The sequence below is a fragment of the Monopterus albus genome, unplaced genomic scaffold (genome assembly GCF_001952655.1).
Source record: "Monopterus albus unplaced genomic scaffold, M_albus_1.0 scaffold23.1, whole genome shotgun sequence".
In the NCBI taxonomy this organism is placed as follows: Eukaryota; Metazoa; Chordata; class Actinopteri; order Synbranchiformes; family Synbranchidae; genus Monopterus; species Monopterus albus.
The window spans coordinates 4,135,484-4,154,658 of NW_018127903.1; the positions used below are offsets into that span (position 1 = coordinate 4,135,484).

The window sequence follows — 19,175 nt, forward strand, 5'->3', positions numbered from 1 at the left end:
GGTTAAATGTTAATGCATCAATAATTTCACAGTGCAATATAGCATATTTAATATTTTGCACTCTGTAAGGAGCCTTTCTACATAATGACCACATCTGATTATGCTTCTCCTTTTATTTAAGTAAAGCTCTGAATGCAGGTACATTAGTTCAACACTGTTGTTATCATTATGTCTTCTTCCTGGAAGTAAAGGATCTGAGTACTTCTGTCACCATTCAAAACATGGCATTTCATCATGGAGAGAGGAACAGGAGTCTAGCTGGGAGTTTGCCCAGGTGGGAAGGCTTGAGTTAACTAAGGGGAGTTTTCCTGAATACATGTTGGAAATATCCACTGTTGAAAATGTATACATCACCCAACAGTGTGTTTGACAAGGTTAGAAAAGCAGAAAGGAGAAATTGAGAAATGAGCCAGGATTAGATTTTTTTTTTTCATTTGTAAAGAAATACTGTAAGTAAGCAAGGCATCTGTGCCATTCAAGGTCAAAGATGTCTGCTCTGGAGGGACACTACCCGTCCTCACGCTGGTGTTTTCAAAACATTTTGTGATCTGATAGGATGGACCTGTGTACTTATACAGTTTATAAAAAGGCAGATAAAACTGTAAATCCTCTGATGATGTAGTCATTTAGATGTTGTGATTGTGCTGCAGCTCCAGCATGGCTGAACATGTGCAGAGCAGCACAGCTATAGCTGAAGAGGGTGAGAAAGATTCAGAAAGAGTCTATTGTAATTATCACCTCATTCCATTCTCAAAAGACTTCCTACAGTATGTGATCAATTACAACTAGAAATTCTCAGTCATAAAACTGACTGCTGTTTGCAATCAGAGGTCACTCTGGATCATATAAGCATGATGTGTTGGAGAAACAAAAACTGTTTCCCAGTGGATGTGCATGATAACTCAACCTGTATAATAAAATAATTTAAAAACCTATAACTGACTGAATATTCTAATAAAAAAACAATAGGATGTAATTATTACAGTTTCTCTAATACTAATTCAGTTTTCCACACTGAGTAGTCATTAATGTTGCAACTCTGCAAATATTTTTACAATTGTTGGCACATATTCTGATTATTTCCTCAGCTGAAACTCATCTTTTCTGTCATTTCTCATCTTTTCAGCCACTGTGGGCAATAAAGCCTAATCTTGTTTTCTATCGTTTACTAACTCACTTTTAATTTCAAGATGTGGCAGACAATCTGACAAAAGTCTAATGCTGAATTGGTGAGGCTGCCAAATTAAAAATAATACAACTGCAACAATACAGTAAAGCACATAGTCTCCGTTTAACCAACCTTTTCCAGTATCCATGTCTTTGGTAGTTCGTCCCTTAAGTGCACGGCTCCAGTTGCTGGTGTAGTATCCCCCCTGGCCCTTCGTCTCCTGGCGCTCCCGTCTGGTCGATTTCATCCATGGAGGGCTATACCTCCGAGTAGACCTGCGTGTCTCCTTAAACACTCTACTCGTGATCCCAGGCCCTGGAGTGACTGACAATGACGTCTCTGCAGCTACCACAGGGTCCCGGCCCACTCGGGCTCCAGGGCCACCATTCCCAATGAAGCCAGAGTGCAGGAAGACAAGGCTTCCAGCAAACAGATAGAAGAGGATGAGTAAAAGGAATCGAACAGGTTTCCTTCTGAAATAGCGTTGTATCTTCAGCAGAGGCTTGACCATGCTGGCTCCCCCTGCCACTCAGACACACTCTCCAAGTGATGAAAACTCATAAAGCAGATGAATCAATCCCTGCTGCCACCACAATGCCCCGCTGAGCACCAGCTAAAATGAAGATTAAGTCAGTTAAATTGTTTTAATCCTGTATGAAGTCATCCAAACAAAAACACGACTTTACACCTGTGCACTCAGCAGCTCTGTTGAGCATGTCCATCTGAGAGTCATTCTGCATTCCCACTGACAGTCCAGCCCTGAGAGCCGGCTCTGGGGCAACGGCATGAAAGGTGAGATGCTCTGAGTGCAAGATGATCGCTCAACACTGCTTTCACTCCAATTATCAGCCTACAGAGATGCCTCACCAGCACTGTGGTGACACTTTCTCCTACGCTGTGTTGACGAAAAAGGGCTTTATTTATCAGGCGAGCTGAGATCCTTTCCTCACTGTCCAGCTCTCTATTCACTGAGACAATCCAGGAGTGACAGGACGTGACTCACCATCTGCAGTAAGGACACACAAAAATAGGAAAAATAAGTGCACACCTGAGTAAGCTTTATCACACGGAGAAAAGGAGAAAAAAAACATGAGTGGGCTAGAAAAGGACACCTGAAAATACATCTCAAACATCTCACTAACCTTCCTCTGTACCACAGGTACAAATGTCCTCATATTTTCTCTTCTGTGAAACTTCACATGAACAAGATTTCCCAGTGATACAAGGAATGAAAAATGAATTATAGGATTGGAAACAATTAAGCATCTGGGAAACTCATCTGTTGGTGTTACTGAGTGCATTGAATAGTCAGAAAGGTGCCATGTCAACATGCTCTTCAGTAAATTAAGTTGAGCCAAAAGGGAAAAAGCAGAAACAAGTTTTACCCTCTGGCTTTTTTACTGATGTCTTTGGGAACTAATGCACATGGGAACTGAAGGAAAACATGATACAAGCTGATCTAAGGTGATGATAATAAGTGTGAATGTCTGACAGCAAAAGAGAAATATGTTCAAGTGAGGTAAGAGCATATAGAGTGTTGTAGGTTGGCTGAATCCTGACTTCCTAAAACTGTCAGCAGCCTTTCTCAAAAGAGTCTCTGTTCTGAGTGCGAGAGGCTTCAACTGGAAAGTGTAACGCAACACTCCTCAGGGTCAGGGACTTTTCCAGAACATTTGCCCTTGTGGTTCTCTGTCCGCCTCGAGACAAATCCACTGGATACTTGTCATCTGAAACCTCAGTGACAGTGCAACCCACCCCCCAACCCCTTACTTTGCCCCTTAACTTTCCCCTCTGGTAGTCTGGGAAGTGTCTGTGGCCCTCAAGAACAAATGGGTCACAGTCTGCTCATGTTCATCAGCCTGAACATTCAGCACTACAACACTAAATTCTATGTGTTATAAGTGAAGTGTTGCGCAAATGATGAATCCAAGTTAATAAAAAACAGCATAAATCTGTCATGATTCGGTTCCGCTGCTTCCTGTCCGGCTTTTATTTTGACGTTACTTCCTGTAACGTTGTTTCACCTTAATTTCGGTCTTTTTGCGTTCATCACTCACATTGGTTTCACCTGTAGTTAGGCTCCTCCCACCAGGACGCTGCCAGATTGTTTTAGACCCCAGCTCTGACTTTCCAGCATTCTCTTCGGTTTTGGTATCTTGTGTTTCTGACCCGGACTGCTACCTTGGTATATTCGTTTCTGCTTTGCCCTCTTGTCTCGGACAGCCACAGTGTATGATATCGGACTTCCCTCTGGACTACGTATTTTGGATCACCTCTGTTGGATGTGTTTGCTGGCTCTGACCTCGGACTGTTAAGGACATGTGAGTGTTGTGTTTTCACCGTGTCTTGTATGGTTTTCTTTTGTTCAACGTTAGTTCTCTTAATAAAGAGACGGTTTTGTTTTACACTTCCTCGTCTGGCCATTTAATTGAGTTCACCTAACACTTTTCGGCCGCATTACGCGCCGTTTGACACTATCAGATTAGTGGGGTTCACACTCAGGACATAACGGACAAAGGAGTCATTTGTTCAGGCTTCAGTTTCAAAATAAGAAAAGCCCTAGAAATAAATCTGCTACCGTCAAATTACTAAAATAGTGTTGAAGTTCACTAATTACCCATTAAATTTCACATCATGCGCAAACAATTTTTCAGTATTTTGATGAACTCTTTGACATTTTGTGTTTATTTCATTTCTTGCTGAAACTAGATGAGAAAAATAATACCACTATCATGTTAGTATGCCAGCTGGTTAGCTCAACTTAGCACAAAGACTGCAGCACAAGGAAGCAGCCGGGCTCCATCTAACGTTCAAAATACCTCAAACTGTGTTAATTATGGTACATGAATTTGTTTTAGTTTTACTCTTTTGTATTCATTTTAGTTTATTGATATTTGTTAGTTTTAATCTAGAATTTCAGCCAAAAACTGAAGGCATGAGTTATTTTTAGCCTGCATTTTTAAACAATTTATTTCAGCAATGTTTTCATCTCCATGAACAGCCTTTACTCCCTGGGGTTTTGCATAAAGAGTATAATAATTACTTAGCTCAACAGCTGTGTAAACAATATTGCTAGTTTCTCCTACGCTTTATCCAATTTTTCAGCCATATGTCAGTGTTTGACTCCCTGTCGGAGAAATTCTTCATATCTCAGGACAAATGAAACACAACTCTCAAATAAGTCTTTGTTGGAGACTGGGTCATTTCTTTGCCTCTGTAGGCAGACCTAACTCCTACAGAGTTGGGTCTGCAGAAAAATAAAACTGCATATTTCGACATGCCTCTAACAGTGAATAAAAATGGCAACTTGAAAATGTGTAGAGGTCCCCATTGGAATTTAGGCCATGCACAAAAGGCACTATGTTAGGGTTATGTGTGTGCACAGGTCATGTAATGATGACTCCAGCTAAAAGGCAGTGAGCTGCTCCTTTCCTGAAAACACAATAGGTTTCTCCGGGTGAACAGCTGGAGAAAACAGCATCAGGATACATGTGACACCAACCCACTCTGCCTCTTGCAAGTTCAACGGGGCCACACGTTAATTACTGGTGTACAAAAACGAACTTGAACTCTATTCATGGCTAATTCACAGCTTCAACTGACAGTGGCAACCAATGAAAAACCACATAAGAAAAGTTAAGATGTGTTAAAATATGATGTAGCCTAGTTTAAATATGGACCGAAGTGGTGGACCAACCAGCTGACAAAATGACACTGCATCCCTCTAGCTATTCAGCTAATGTGGCTAGAATGAGATCCTCATGACGAGGATCCCGGCCGCTGACATTCAAGGGGCACGAAGAAAGGAATTCACTCAGCTGGAGCATTGACCAGGAAGATGAAGAGTTGAGTAGACACAGCAGGCTGGAGAGCTGACATTCAAGGGGCACGAAGAAAGGAATTCACTCAGCTGGAGCATTGACCAGGAAGACGAAGAGGTGAGTAGACACAGCAGGCTAGAGAGCTTGATTGTTAGGAAGGGAGCCACGATCTGCTTTGCTAAGGACATACAACAATCTGGCGACGAGGACATGCCAGCTGTTGATTGTGCCTCGCCGCCTAGACCAGCTGCTGGCATGCAAGGAGGTGGAGGTGCCAGTTGTGGAGGTGACAGCGCTTATGTTCTTCAACCTGAAATTCAGGTTGGCAGACTTGACAGTGCCCATATTCTTCAACATGTAACGTTGATTCTCACTTGGTGCTAAAAACTATTGGATAAAACTCAGAAACAAAGACAAATAAGAGGAAGATCAAATGCAAGAGACATGAGATAGGAGGTGGTGTAGAGGTTTGTTTGCCAAATCATGGTGTATATACTCAAGGGAACCAGATATGAACTCAGTGACTCACCATTAATTTACATTCATATTAAATGAGCAAGCAAATATTTAATCAGAGCAAATCTAGAGGAGGAAACGTCAGCATTAATCTTTGAGCAGGCTGACAGCCAGCTCTGCTTGTGCTCTACAAGTCAACCCATAAATATTCTTCATATCTGTCCTGGGACTCGTTGACCAGGCACAGTTGATGGAGACAGAGCTGTGGTCAGCTCTGTGGACACCTCCTAGCATGCAGAGAGTGAGACAACAGTAGCCGTCTAATAGCATGTTTATGTACTATTTGTTCTGGTTTAAAGGATAGAAGCTGATAATGTATTTATTTTTGTCACTTGGTTCTGCAGAAGTGATCGATTTTCATTCCTATCTCTTGATTGCCAAAAAGTATTCTGTTCTCTACATTGCGGGTGAGGCTTTTTAACCCCTAAGCCTCTGAATCGCTGAGGCAAATCGCACCAGCTAAACTGGTTTCACCATTGTATAAAAGGGGTTCGCATGTCCTGTTTTCACAGAGGTAAAAGTTTAGAAAATGTTGTAACATACAGGAAAACTGAACAGTGAAATGCCAATGAGGTTATATTTTATCCATAGTAAAAACAATGGAGACAGTCATTAACAGTGGCTGCTAGAGGGACACACTATTGTGCTAGAAACAGTAACAATGGGAAAGGAACCCGCTTGAGTCTTCTGTTTTAATTTTTTAACTGTTTGTGTTATGTGCAACCACAGTCAACTTTAAGTCCTGTAGCAGTACTGCACTGTTAGATATAGGATGTCATAGGTTCTCAGCAGCAGAGTGGTTAACAGCAACAGTTAGCTTCAGCATTACTAAACCTCCCCTCTTGCCAGCGCCCGTCTTTCTGCATTAGCCATGTTTGTCCAATCAAATTGTAAGATATTACCCAGTTCTTCTAACCAGGAACTCAGAGAGACGAGGCGGACCACTTGGATATATAAAAAAATAACCGTGCTGGTTTATTCAAAGCATCACAAGTAAAATTAACATTACACGTCCAGGCATCTTCCACCCCCAAACCTGCGCGCAGGCAGCATGGAGGATCAAAGACCCTGAACCCTCATGCCTATACAATTTTATCCCTTGGTTGGGCTAGCCCATGCTACACAGGAACGTCAACCGTGACGTCACCTGATATGCCAGCTTCACAGCTGGCCGTAGCAGTAGTCAAAACATGGAGAGAATCAATGTGTGTGTGAGTGTTGATCATGTGGTGTGTATCTAAAAACATACAGGACGTTCAGGGACATGTCCGGACATTAAGCCTCGGAAGATATTATGATTAAGATTACGGCTGAACATATCATGCTATTAGCAATATTCATCCTGCCTGCAGACTTTTCAATCTAGTTGACCTTGGCCTAGATGCAGCCTGCAGAACTCCTGACAATGAACTGAGCAATAGCCTGAGCTAGACATCCTGGCTACACTAAACATTCCTATACAACAAGTATCTAATCAATATCTACCTGAGTAAGAAATTACCTAACAAAATCAAACTAAAGATCACACTGTTCCCTAGCCACATTTACTTTAACATTTACACAGGTTGTTCCACACCATCCTACTTGCAAAGTTATGCCTCATTACAGGCCTAACTGTCTAAAACCTCAAGACAACCAGAAAGCAGCAGAGTTTTGGAGAGCAAATGATTAAAAGTGTTACAGGTTTAACAATACAAAAATATTTTTAAAGACATTTGCAGCCTAAGGACTGCAGTTCACATATAAAACTGGGAAAGCTCATATCACCCATTCAAATACCAAACTTCTGATCCTCTGTAGAACAGATTCAAGCAGCTTGCTCACACAGATGGCAGCTGTTAGGAGTGCATGACCCCTGAAAACTGAAGTGTGAACATGACAACAGGATCACACTGCCAAAGCAGTTTCCTTTGCTTAATGTTTGGCAAAAGTTACCACAGTTCAGGCTTCCTATTTTAATAAAATCTCTGTTTGATTTCAGTGTGTGCCTGCAATAGTGACTGGCTCAGTACCCAATACACTTATTTACTGGTGACCACTCAAAAGGAAGCTCATCAGCAAAGATGTTTGCAAGAATCCCTGAACAGTGACATATTACAAGAAGCATCTGTCTATCTATCTCCCAAAGAAACAAGGAAACTATAAATCCAGCATTACAACATCCACCTCTGCTTCAGTGCTGACACTGGAAAGTGCCACTTCACATACCATTTGATAACATTTCTAAAACAGTTTTCCATTATATGTGTTATCTTGTTCACTGTGTGCTATTTTTTACAACCTTATCTGTTACTAGAACCTCTGTATGTACTCTGTCAGGAAGCTTTGAAAACCTGGAACAAAGGATGATATAGTGTAAGTAATCATATTGCGGCTGCACATTTGTGGCAAATAAGATAGTCAGTGCCTCCACTCTCCTTTCATTAACCTCTCAATAATGGCCTGCTGAGAGGCTAATAATACAAGATGTTAAAGGAAATGTCTTACTTTACATTTTAGATTTAGATTACCTGTGCAGCTTCATTCTGTGCAGTCACTCAAGCTCAGCCACCAAACTGCTGACAGAAACTGTGTCATTTAAAAGTTATAAAGCAGTGCACCATATGTTCATTAGTAAACAAAACCAGAGTATACTTAAGCCATATTAACAGCTTAACAGTTCAAATACTATTCCTGACAGCTCTGGTCTGAGCACAAAAGAAAGGAAAAGTAGCTGTCACCAGTAAAAACACATCACAAACATACATATATTTTTCCATTTTTGCTGATGGTCTGACAGTAGAAGTTTATGAGTAAATGCTATACATGCATCCTATTCTATACAGTGTAAACAAGTCTTTTGTATGATAAACAGGATTCCCCTTTTTCAAACTTTGAAGCAGCCACATACTGAAGAGACTGATATATAGTATCTGTTGCTGTCATGACACTATGACTGTGTTTATCCCTGTTGACTACATCCTTCCAGTGCCTGTGGGAAAATACAAATACCAATGCATTTGATGTTTGAAGTGACTGAATAGACCCATCATAGAAAGAATTTATGAGTACTCCCTGTTAATTTTAGAAATTAAGGCATCACGGTTTCAACCTGCTTTGTCAGTGCCGATACTGTGATCTCCGGGCTGGTGAGGCTCTTCTAAGTGCCCTCCAGCTGAATGATGACTTGTGTGCACGCCACCCTGCGTAGCTTGCTTATCCTGTGTGGGTGCTGAATGATGACTTGTGTGCACGCCACCTTAGCTTGCTTATCCTATGTGGGTAAGACAGTTACCAACCAACCTGCTATAAATAAACGACTTGCCTGCACCGTACCCGTTATCCTCATTGCCGGCTGAGTGCACAATTTACCCACACACTTACCCACTTACCCTGGTCTCCGGTGTGGCTCCACTCTGTCCCTGCTTGTTCCCAGTCCAACCCAGTCTACCCGTCTCGTCTCCCACTTCACGTTGCATGACTGTCTCACCGCCAGTCGGCCCAACAAAGCCTGCCTGTCCCATCCAGAACCTTTCTCCTCCACCTGGTAATCTGTTCCCCAATAAAATCTCTCTTGTTCCAACCGTGTCTGTGTCTGCAGATTGGGCCCACCTGTACCTGCCTGCCCATAACATATGGCCACAATGGCAGGGAAAATACTTGTTGTACTCCTGATAGCACTTGATGCCCCATTAAGCTCTGTGGCGACCTTTTACCTTGAAAGGGAAGTGTCAAATTAAAGGGTCTAAAATATTTATAATTAATTTGCCTAATACACTGTAGCATGAAGGCTTAGTGTCGTAACCGAGTGACTGATTATCATGAATGTTTCCGCCAGTATAGAGTGATAAGCAACTGACACAGTCAGAGAGAAAATGTGAAGGAATAATGGCTGCTTTGTGACTGTGGACACAGGCAGTTCAATTAGGCATGAGCAATGACAAAGGCTGGGCAAAACATTTGCACAGAATCCGAATTAGCACTAGTTTATCTAGACCCGTTAGGCCATTCATTATGGAGTGAAGAACTGGGGAAAAGAATGATATGTTGAATAAACATGATGCATCACAAAGCTCCGAACACAGAAATATCCCAGACCCACCCTCCTTAGGTGGCACTCCCAGATCCCAGTGGGCCACACAGATGGACATTTGCAAAGCAATCACTAGAATTGGCCCTCCCTAATGGCTTCATAAAAGAAGTAATTATGCTGCAGCGGGGAGGTGCTGTCAATAGGAGATCAAATGATGTCTTCCACTATGCAAGCTTAACAAAGCTCCTCATTCAGTGCTCTAAAGAATTTCTGCAGTTCAGTTTTTTCCAAGAAGAGCCGAGATTTTCCCCCTTCACTTCTCCCATTTTTACTTTAGAGGATCCCTCTGCTTTAATTAAAAATGACTTTTCCCAATTCAGCTCTGCTGTGAATCCCAGCCCTCTCTGCTTGCCTTGAATAGACTTAAGAGGGGACTGCAGAAGGAGGAAGGATAAGGGGGAAAAGGAAATGCCTCTGTGACGAACATAAGGCATTTTTCACTAGCGCCTCATTCAGTTAAACTGTGTAAGCATAATGCAGACAAACACATCTTAACATGCTGCTAAGAAAGACACTTATTTATTAACTGAGAACAAGGCACTTCATTTATCCATGCTGGACAACAAGAAAACCCACATTTTACTAGGAAATGTTCTCAGCAGCACCAAAGAAAGGTGTGTTTTAATATTGTGATTTAGAATTTACTATCTATGTCTGAACCACTTTTCTGTAAAACAAGGCATGATTTCATTCTGTGATATTCATGTGAGGCTTGATAAAACTGTGGATGCAAATTATTTCATGCATCAAACTGTGACAATGTGAAATTCTGTGTGAAGCCCATGAAAAGCAGTGACCTACTGTATTTCCAATTAAAAAAGTTAAGTATTTTGCTAAATATGCTTATATACCTAACACAACCTCCCAAACTATGTGATCAACACATTATGTCTCATGTGTTCAATCCATACAAAACAGAAATGTGCAAAGCTCCATTAAGCTGTACAAAGTCTCAACACCTACTGCTGCCCCCGAAGAAACTGATCTAGCACATAACTCCCTATAAAACCACAAGCAACGTGTTTATAAATGTTAAATAAATGTTACCTTCACAGGTGCTGGTAGGTGTATTTCTAAACTCTGGATGTCCAGGCTAGTAGTTTATCCCTGTCTCCGGTCTTTATGCTGTTAGATATTAGTAAATCAATCAGATAATTACTAGACATTAATGTGTTAGACAAATGTATTAGTAATGCAGTTTAGTAAGAATTAAAGTCTGCTCTAGTCTGCTCTGTTTCAAGGTTGACAGACAGTAGACAGTGTTGATTCTGAAATGTGAGCTGCTTTCGAGCTGTGACACCAATTGTTTTCTTGTATTCATCCTGTGTTAGAATTGTGTCTGAGTGAATGTTTTAGTTACTCACCACGTGACAACGCACACACATGTTGAAATTCGTCATTTTAGTTATGACTAGTGCTCGAAGCATGTGGAGCATAAGATAAGAGAAGGAGATGTCGGATTGTCTCCATCTTGTGATGTTTTGTAATCTTTTTGTGTAAGGGGTTAGCCCAAAAACTTATAAATGTATTAGGCTCTGTGTTTCTGGGATCTCCTCTCTCCAGCAGCCAGTGTGTTTCTCTGGAGGAAGGAACAACCCGGGTCATGTTTGTAATTTTCTTTGTGGTTTTAAATAAATCAGCACTAAAATGATTATTCAGATCTGTCCAATAAAAGAACTGGGGTATTACAATGCTAAGCTAAGCTAATCACATCTTGACACTGGCTCTTTACTCAAAAAAGTGCTCTAATTAATATTTTTATATTAACTATGGTGTATGACTATGTGATAATGTAGCTAAGTATCTACTAGATATGTAAATAAGCAGCCTTCTACTAGTATGTCCACCATAACAAATCATATCAGTTACTATGGTGATAATATGTTAATATTTGTTTACAACTTCTGCTTGTTATGCTTCACAATCAGGTGGACTCAGGGTTGTTGAGGAAACTTATTCTCAGAAGACTGGGTTGACACAACTGTCCTGTGACACAGCTTCTTCTGGTCTGCTGTGAACAGTAAGAACATTAAAGCAGCAGAGTGCTCAGTGGTGCAGTGACAGGGCAGACACTATAGGACACTACATACAAGCTCCTGTCAACGAGCCGCCACTCTGTTCAAGTGTCCTTAAACAAGAAACTGAATCCTCCAGCGCTGTTGTTTTGCAGCTAACCCTTCACTCTAACCTCCCACAGTGGGAGAGGATTAAAAACACATTCTGTATTTATTTTAAAATGAATGTGTATTTCAGGAGCACTGAAAACATGGTTATGTTTGAAGTGATCAGCATTGAAAAATGTCACTTTCCTCTTGCTAAAGTCATCTTTCTGCTTTGAGAAACCGCAGCATGGTCTCAGAGACAAATCCTACACAGCTAAATCTATTTTGATCTGGAAAAATCACTGAACTTGCCCTTTCCCTCACTGATTCATTGCAGTTTTCAGCTCGTTGTCAACCAATTCAACATTTAAGGTTTTGACAAATGTACATCATTCACAGCTAGATAAGCCTGCAATGCTCAGAAGGAGAGAAAAGAGTAAGAGCTGTACTACTACTGCCACTTGTAAGTGATATCAAGGTAGTAAAAGTATGTATTGACAGAAAGATATGCTGTATTTAAAGTATCTTATATATAAATATTTTCATAATGAATTATATTCTCAATATAACATTGGGTTACTATATTTAATGCAAGTATAAACACCACTTAAATGTCGCAGCTTGTTAATGTCACTACTTTACATTCTTCTTTGTATACTTTACACTATAAATAATGCATTATAATTTGCTTATTGCATATGTTGTATATGAAATCTAAACCTGAAATAACAAATAGATGTCATTCATATATAATGGAATGAAAACTACTTTTCTCTCTCAAATGTAGGGGAGTTGAAGTTTAAAGTAGCATAAAATGGGAACGTTCAAGTTACAGTTAAGTGCAAGTACCTCAAAACATTTACTACAGATGTGAACAGCACCTTTGGTTCTTTTTTTGGTTTAGTGATGTATGGAACTATATAGTTTAATAACAAACATTTTCAGCCTATTTCCTCACCAGAATGCATTGTTGTTGGACAGTTATATGAGGAGAAATCAACTGCAAAACCAAGAGTTTTCCATTTTTCCACAGCCTGTTGCCTCAACAGAGCAGTCAGTGTAGCCAAAATATGTCTTGAGTATTTGTAACCATATTTGTCTTATTTATCTCCTCTCTTGCTATTAGTATGCAGTCTATATTACTGTCACCAACTACACATAAGTATAACCCACAGCAGAATCTAAAGTATTTGATGCCTTTGTTTGTGGAGTTGTTCAAAGTCTGTGTGGGAAATTATCACTAAGTGAAGGGAATGAGAATGAGACAAGTTGGCGTGTAGGTACAACAGATAGAACTTTATCACAAAACAGCATCTGAAACGCACTGAACATCACAGACAGACACTTTCGTCCATGGCATGAGAGCAGTCACTGAGTGCTTTCGTACACAACCTGTTTAGCTATTTCGGATGAGCTGTGCAGTGTGCACACTCACACAGGGCAGTGGTGCACACCGGGTGCAGTGATTTGGATGCCGTCGTTTGAGGAACAGGAAGTGTGTGTGTGTGTGTGTGTGTGTGTGTGTGTGTGTGTGTGTGTGTGTAGCAGGGTGGTCTGTGAACATGTCTTGCAAAATGTGTAGTGAACCATGGGCCTCACTGGCATCACACAGATCTGCCTGTAAAGGTCGAGCAGCACCAGAGACCTGCTGTCATCATATCTTTTTCAATTAAACATAAACATCATTAGAGGCCCCGTTGCTCATTAGTCCCATTTGGTAAATGCTGTTGTTGTTGATGTCATTATGTCCTCACAGTTGGTCCCATCAGCTCTATTTGGCATGACAATATCCTGACTAAGCATGCATCTAACTGACAATAAATAAACATATTTAAAGATGCACTACTACTATGTCACTTAAACTCTGCGTTTTACTTTGCTATTTTGACTTTAAGCTGTTTATTTTGAATAAAATCCATCTAAGACATCAGACTGTTAAAGAATGTATAGGACAAGATGTGTTAAAGACTGTTAGGATTATTAAACAAAGCAGATCGAGGCCACTTATGTGAATAATGTAAGGGTTTAATTATTCTTGCAGCAAGGGAGCATTAATACACATAATATGGTTGCATGAAGGAAATGCTCAGGGTGGCAGTCCCCCTGAGAGACGTTTATACAGTCAGACTTAGCAATTGTGGCAAGTCCTGCATCATCGCTGGCTCCTGGAACAGATATGTCTGCATCTCTGCAGTCTGACTGCTCATGAGAACTAAGTTGGTGTAAGCACACAATCAGCAAAATATAATCAGTAAAACACATAGGTATCTAAATACATGCAGTATCTATGCTAGATCTACTGTTTACTCTTTGTAAGTACAGAATATATAATAAATGTACTGTGGGCCACTTGATGTTACTGTCCCTTGATAAACATTTTTCCAACAAAGACTAAAGGCTACACTACTTCTAATACTTGTACTACTATATAGCATAACTATAAAAGACAATCCAGTTTTAAAATTTGTTGTTATCATATGCCATAAAGGAAACTGTGCAAGGTCCACTTCTGAAATAATGGGCAGGTTACATGTACAGTATATGTGCACAAGAGAGCACTGTAGCTTGCAATTAAATGTGCCTGTATGTGCAGTATATGTGTTCTTGTGTCTACATATGCAACAGAAATGGGCAAACTATCTGGGGAATCACAGGCTTTCTGACAGCCGCCTGCTTTGGACTCTCAGGAAGGAGCGAGCCTCTGTGCTGCAGCCTCTCCTCAGATGAATAAAACATGATGAGCTCATACAGTAGTGTTTCACTGCTGCTCTGATGCAACACCGAACAACATCAACTGCAAAGGAGGAAAGAGAAGGACTGTGTGTGCCTGTGGTACAAACACAGAAATCTCTGAAGATGACACTTGTTTTCTTAAAAGAATACTTTAACCGAATATGGATATGGTTGTATTTATTTAAGTGGTCACTTCACCCATTTCCCAGAAACATATTATCTCACTTCCCTCTAGTGGCATTTTGCCAGGCAGATAGTTTTGGTTTCAGGAGCCAAGGTTTTGTATTCCTGCCTCTGAGAATTAAAAGGGACTCTTTCTTTGGCAGAAAGTAGTTCCAAAGAAAAATGTTCACAGTAAGGTCATTTTTCAATGCTTTGAGCACTATAAACAAAATTCTCTGCACGAGTTAGAAAGCTCAGAGGCAGAAGTCAAAAAACTTCAGCAGATAAAACTGAAATTATTGGTTTGAACCAGCAGTTTTAGACTTATTTAACACCTCTTTAAGGAAACAGTGTATCTCCTCAGCATTGTAGGAGACTGATATCAGCAGATTCCCTACTAGGGATTGTGGAGACATTTATCTAATTTTAAAAATAGAAGCTTGATTTGATAAAAACATAGTAACATTTGTGATTATATAGAAAAATAAACACATCAATATGATTACAAATTGGCTTGATGCTGATCTTCACTGTATTTATTGTCACAGCAAGCAGTAACTGTTGTTACACTATGATGGTCTGACTACAAGAGACAGTTTCCATCAACCAAGAGCCATTATTAAAACATCTTAACACCGCATGCTCTTTGTGTAGACTGTAGCAAGCCAGCTGAAAAATCTAAATGAACAGCTAAAAGTAATGGAAAAATTGTTGAAGTGATGGGAACCGGACGCAAACTTAGCAAAAAATGGTAAAAAAAGAGAAACTGAGATTAATTATTAACAGTTCCAGGATGTTATAGATTTACAGAAACCACAAATCCACAACAGCCTCTATTTTTTCTTTGTAGTGAAATGTTATTGAACAGTTACATAAAGCCATTCCATCAATTGAAGAAGTACAGTGATTGTACCTGATCGTGCTCTGACAGTACAACTAATTTAGGAACCACTACAATGCAAATAATGCTGCCTGTGTTTCAGCCTCAGTCACTTTTTAAGTTGCTCTGGTTGGCTGAGGAGAGGGCTGAAGCGGGAGTCAGTGAGGTGCTTGGTGGATGCTCATCCTGCCCCCAAACAACCTGGGAACGACGTGCACAGTCACGGAGAGAGCGAAAGTGATGAGGGGTGACACAACATGTTGATGGGCTCGTGAGTGACCAGCCGTGTTTCATTCACTGCATGTGATGGTTCCTAACAACATGAACCTGGGCAGCTTTACTGACAGATGGGGAACATTAGTGCTGTGGAGGAGCTCGTGTGTGTGTGTGTGTGTGTGTGTGTGTGTGTGTGTGTGCTCTGCTTACCGCCAGATTCAGAAAAGTAGCTGATAAGGGGATAGATTTAGGCTGGCTGCTGGAAATTAATAGAACATCATGTAAGGCTGAGCGTAAGAATATTAAGCCCTTACTTTAAGTATTTATAAATAAACACAGTTTGGTTACCATTGCACATCTTTCAGCTGAAATCCTAGTAGACACAATTACTGAGCACAGTACCATCATGAGAATGTGCCTCTATTTACCCCTTAATGACATACTCCCAACAGTGAGCTGTTTAAGGATCCTGTTATTTCATGATAATCACAGCAGTGGATGGGTGGCTCGGGGAGGAACAGAGGGAGGCACATTTTGATTTGGCCAAGTGGTTCACTTTACAGCAACCTCACAAAAGTCTCTAGCACATCTGACAGCCCAGTCAGGGCCCAGCACACTAAAAGGAGATCTGAAGCCGCCGCTGACACTGACTGCACAGGCTGACGGACCCAGAGGGGGCTCCTCTCCTTCTGATTCCTTATCACACTGAGGCTCCTGTTGCAGTATAGCAGTATTGTTAGGAGAGGGCTTATCAAAATCTCCTGACATGCACTTTAAAGAAAGGCCCTGTCTAATTCTTCACACTGCAGACTGGATATGGAAGGATGTGGCTGACTAACACTGCTCAAACCGATGTTCTCACAACTGAGAAAACACCACATGGCGGCTTGCTGTGGATGTAATATCTACTCTGCTGATCTAACAGAGCTTTACAAAGAATCCTTTATGTCTTTGCCTCCCAGTCATCATCCTGAATATTATTGGAAACTAAGTGACTTATCTTTCCTCCAACATTATTTAGCTTTCTTCAACTTATTAAAGAAGAAGTAACTTTAATGTGGACACTGATTTAGGAGTATAAATGAAGCTTTAGTTAAAGGTCATTACCCAAAGATAAATGTGTCTCAGTCGAATACACAGGTGGCACTCAGAGCATTTTGTCCTCCAGTTTCCCAAAAGTGGAGTTCATAAACTATGTTTCTCCATTTAAAGGCCTGACTGTTGCCAGGTTGGAGCTCTGTCGGTACAGCAGGTAGAGAAAACAGAGCCCAACAGTTTATTGCCAACAAAGGCCTTTTTGTGAAGCAGGACTCAAGCTGAAGAAAGGACAAGGGGGTCTGCTCCTCGAGGTGAGTAATTACAGTGGTGATGTGCTAATCTCTGCAGCTGGCACCATCTCAAGGTCAGATGTGGACCACAGAGAATGTGGCTCTTACATTCCCCATTTCCTCCTCATTTTCTGCACCTCGTTGTTTTTCATTTTCTCCATTGCATTGGCTCTCTCTTCATTCTGTCTCACACACACAGGATGTCAAATTTCTGACTCCCCTGAGTAGTTGGTGTTGAACAGTCACACCGCTGTAAGTCTGTCTAATGCTGCAGAGGGCAAACAGTGAGTTTGGGTCAGACTGACGAGAGCCAGCGTTCATGTTCTAGATAATGTTGTTTATATTAACTTCAGCTAATGTATCTCTTTGTTCCTCATTCCCAGAATATTGCGGTCAGTTGCTTCAGTTGGTTTGACAGAAAAGGTTTGAGAAATGCTCATTTCAGACATTGGATTGCAACAGATATTTTGCTGCACCATAATATTTATGTGTATGTTCCCAGTGAGGATGTACAATGACATAATAATGATCTTATCTGATGACTCTGTGGCAATAGATTTTGTCTCCATGTCTCCAAGGAAAACACATTGGGGATAGATAGCCTTGCATTTGCATCCCAATAAATTAGGAGATGGACACGACTTTGCACTGTGACTGAAACACACACACACACACACACACACACACACGCCACATAGTAGCCTCGGTTGGATTAAACAACATCCATGTCCTCAGCAGGGTGTCAGTCTTTGTCTGAGAGAAAAAGAATGAACAGCAGGTCTGGCTAGCTATCTACTTAGCGTGTCATCAGTCATTTGTCAGTTAGTTTGTTCACACTTTAGTTTGAATATGTGTTTGAGTTTATAACATAAATGCATATTCAAATCTAATATTTAACAACAGGACCCACGGATTACAGGTCAAGTTGAACTTTTGGGTCTTCCCGGCGTTGTCTGGGGTCTGCCACCCAGAATTATCTTACCACCTGTCTAGGCATTGATTCTCTGGATACATCTTACAGAATGAGTAATCCTCCTATAAGCTGAATATCTGGCTGAGATGAGCGAGCAGCATGTCTGACCCACTCTGTGTAACTGTAACACAGTTTTAAAGATTACCCTCTTTGGAAAATCAGATTTTCTTTTGAGGAAAAGGAAAATAAGTTATTGCAAAATATAATAAAGTAAGACATACCCTTTGTGTTTTGAATTCAGATCAATAAAAATAAAATTTGATGCCACTGAGTGTGACACTACTGTTCTGCTTTCTACAAACACTAAAGTTTTCAGCACATCTTTATAATAAAGACAGCAGAGTACCTAATGTCTAGCTATTTTTGTAGATCTAATGAAGCTCTTGACTTCCTTTCTTGATGGTGATATATCAGGAATGAGCACAACATTCAAACAACACACTGTTTCACTGTAATGACTAGCACAAGAATGCCAGCTGTAATTCCTGTCAGTTCATCTAGCGATCTTCAAAGCCCACTGCCATGGTTATGATCATGGCGCATCCCTGAGAGGTGGCCAAGAGGATGAAGAGATAAGCTCTGGACACGTTCAAAGCCTCACTCTGCTACTGGCCACCCTGTTGCTACACAAAGGACTTCATATCTGAGTCACTTTCAAGTTCTCCTCTTCAGCTACAACTCTGAAATTCAACATCAAATGCATAAAAACTTCTCTTTCTTTCAGGACTCAGTCTGTACACTGAGGCTGCACAGGGCCTCCTGTTGGTACAAAATGCTGTGACATTGACCATGACTGACAAAATCTGAATCAGCAACAGCAGTGGAAACAACATCCTCTCATTCTTGGGTGTTTCAAACATGAATTTCAGTTGGTGTACTTCTCTGATCTCCTTCACTTCTGCCTCAGGGAGGACTGAACTCATGTTATCAACAGTAAACTCAGTGATTAGATTTTTTTAAATGAGTGCCACAGTTATCCCTTCTGCACAGCTGAAACTTCATTACTGTTCTAATGTGATGTGAAATCCTATTACCAATAGGTTCAGTCTGAATTCTTAAGCTTTTCACAGTGACATTCATTGTACTGATAAATTCAGCGTGGTCCAGATTCAGTCGCTCTGAGCTGAATGTCATGCTCCCACTGCATTAGAGGTCTGTCATGCTGCATGCTTCTTATTTACCCTCATGCAAGTGCTGAAATAGC

At 40.8% G+C, this 19,175-nt stretch overlaps 1 protein-coding gene across 1 annotated transcript in view; it reads right to left on the reverse strand.

Annotated features, from left to right (window-relative positions):
• wscd2 (WSC domain containing 2) overlaps positions 1-19,175 on the reverse strand; it is a 34,339-nt gene that overhangs the window by 13,043 nt on the left and 2,121 nt on the right. The window contains exon 2 of the mRNA XM_020594471.1: positions 1,301-2,174. Within this exon, the coding sequence (XP_020450127.1) occupies positions 1,301-1,679 (379 nt within the window). The 5' untranslated portion in view covers positions 1,680-2,174. The remainder of the gene's footprint in view (positions 1-1,300; positions 2,175-19,175) is intronic.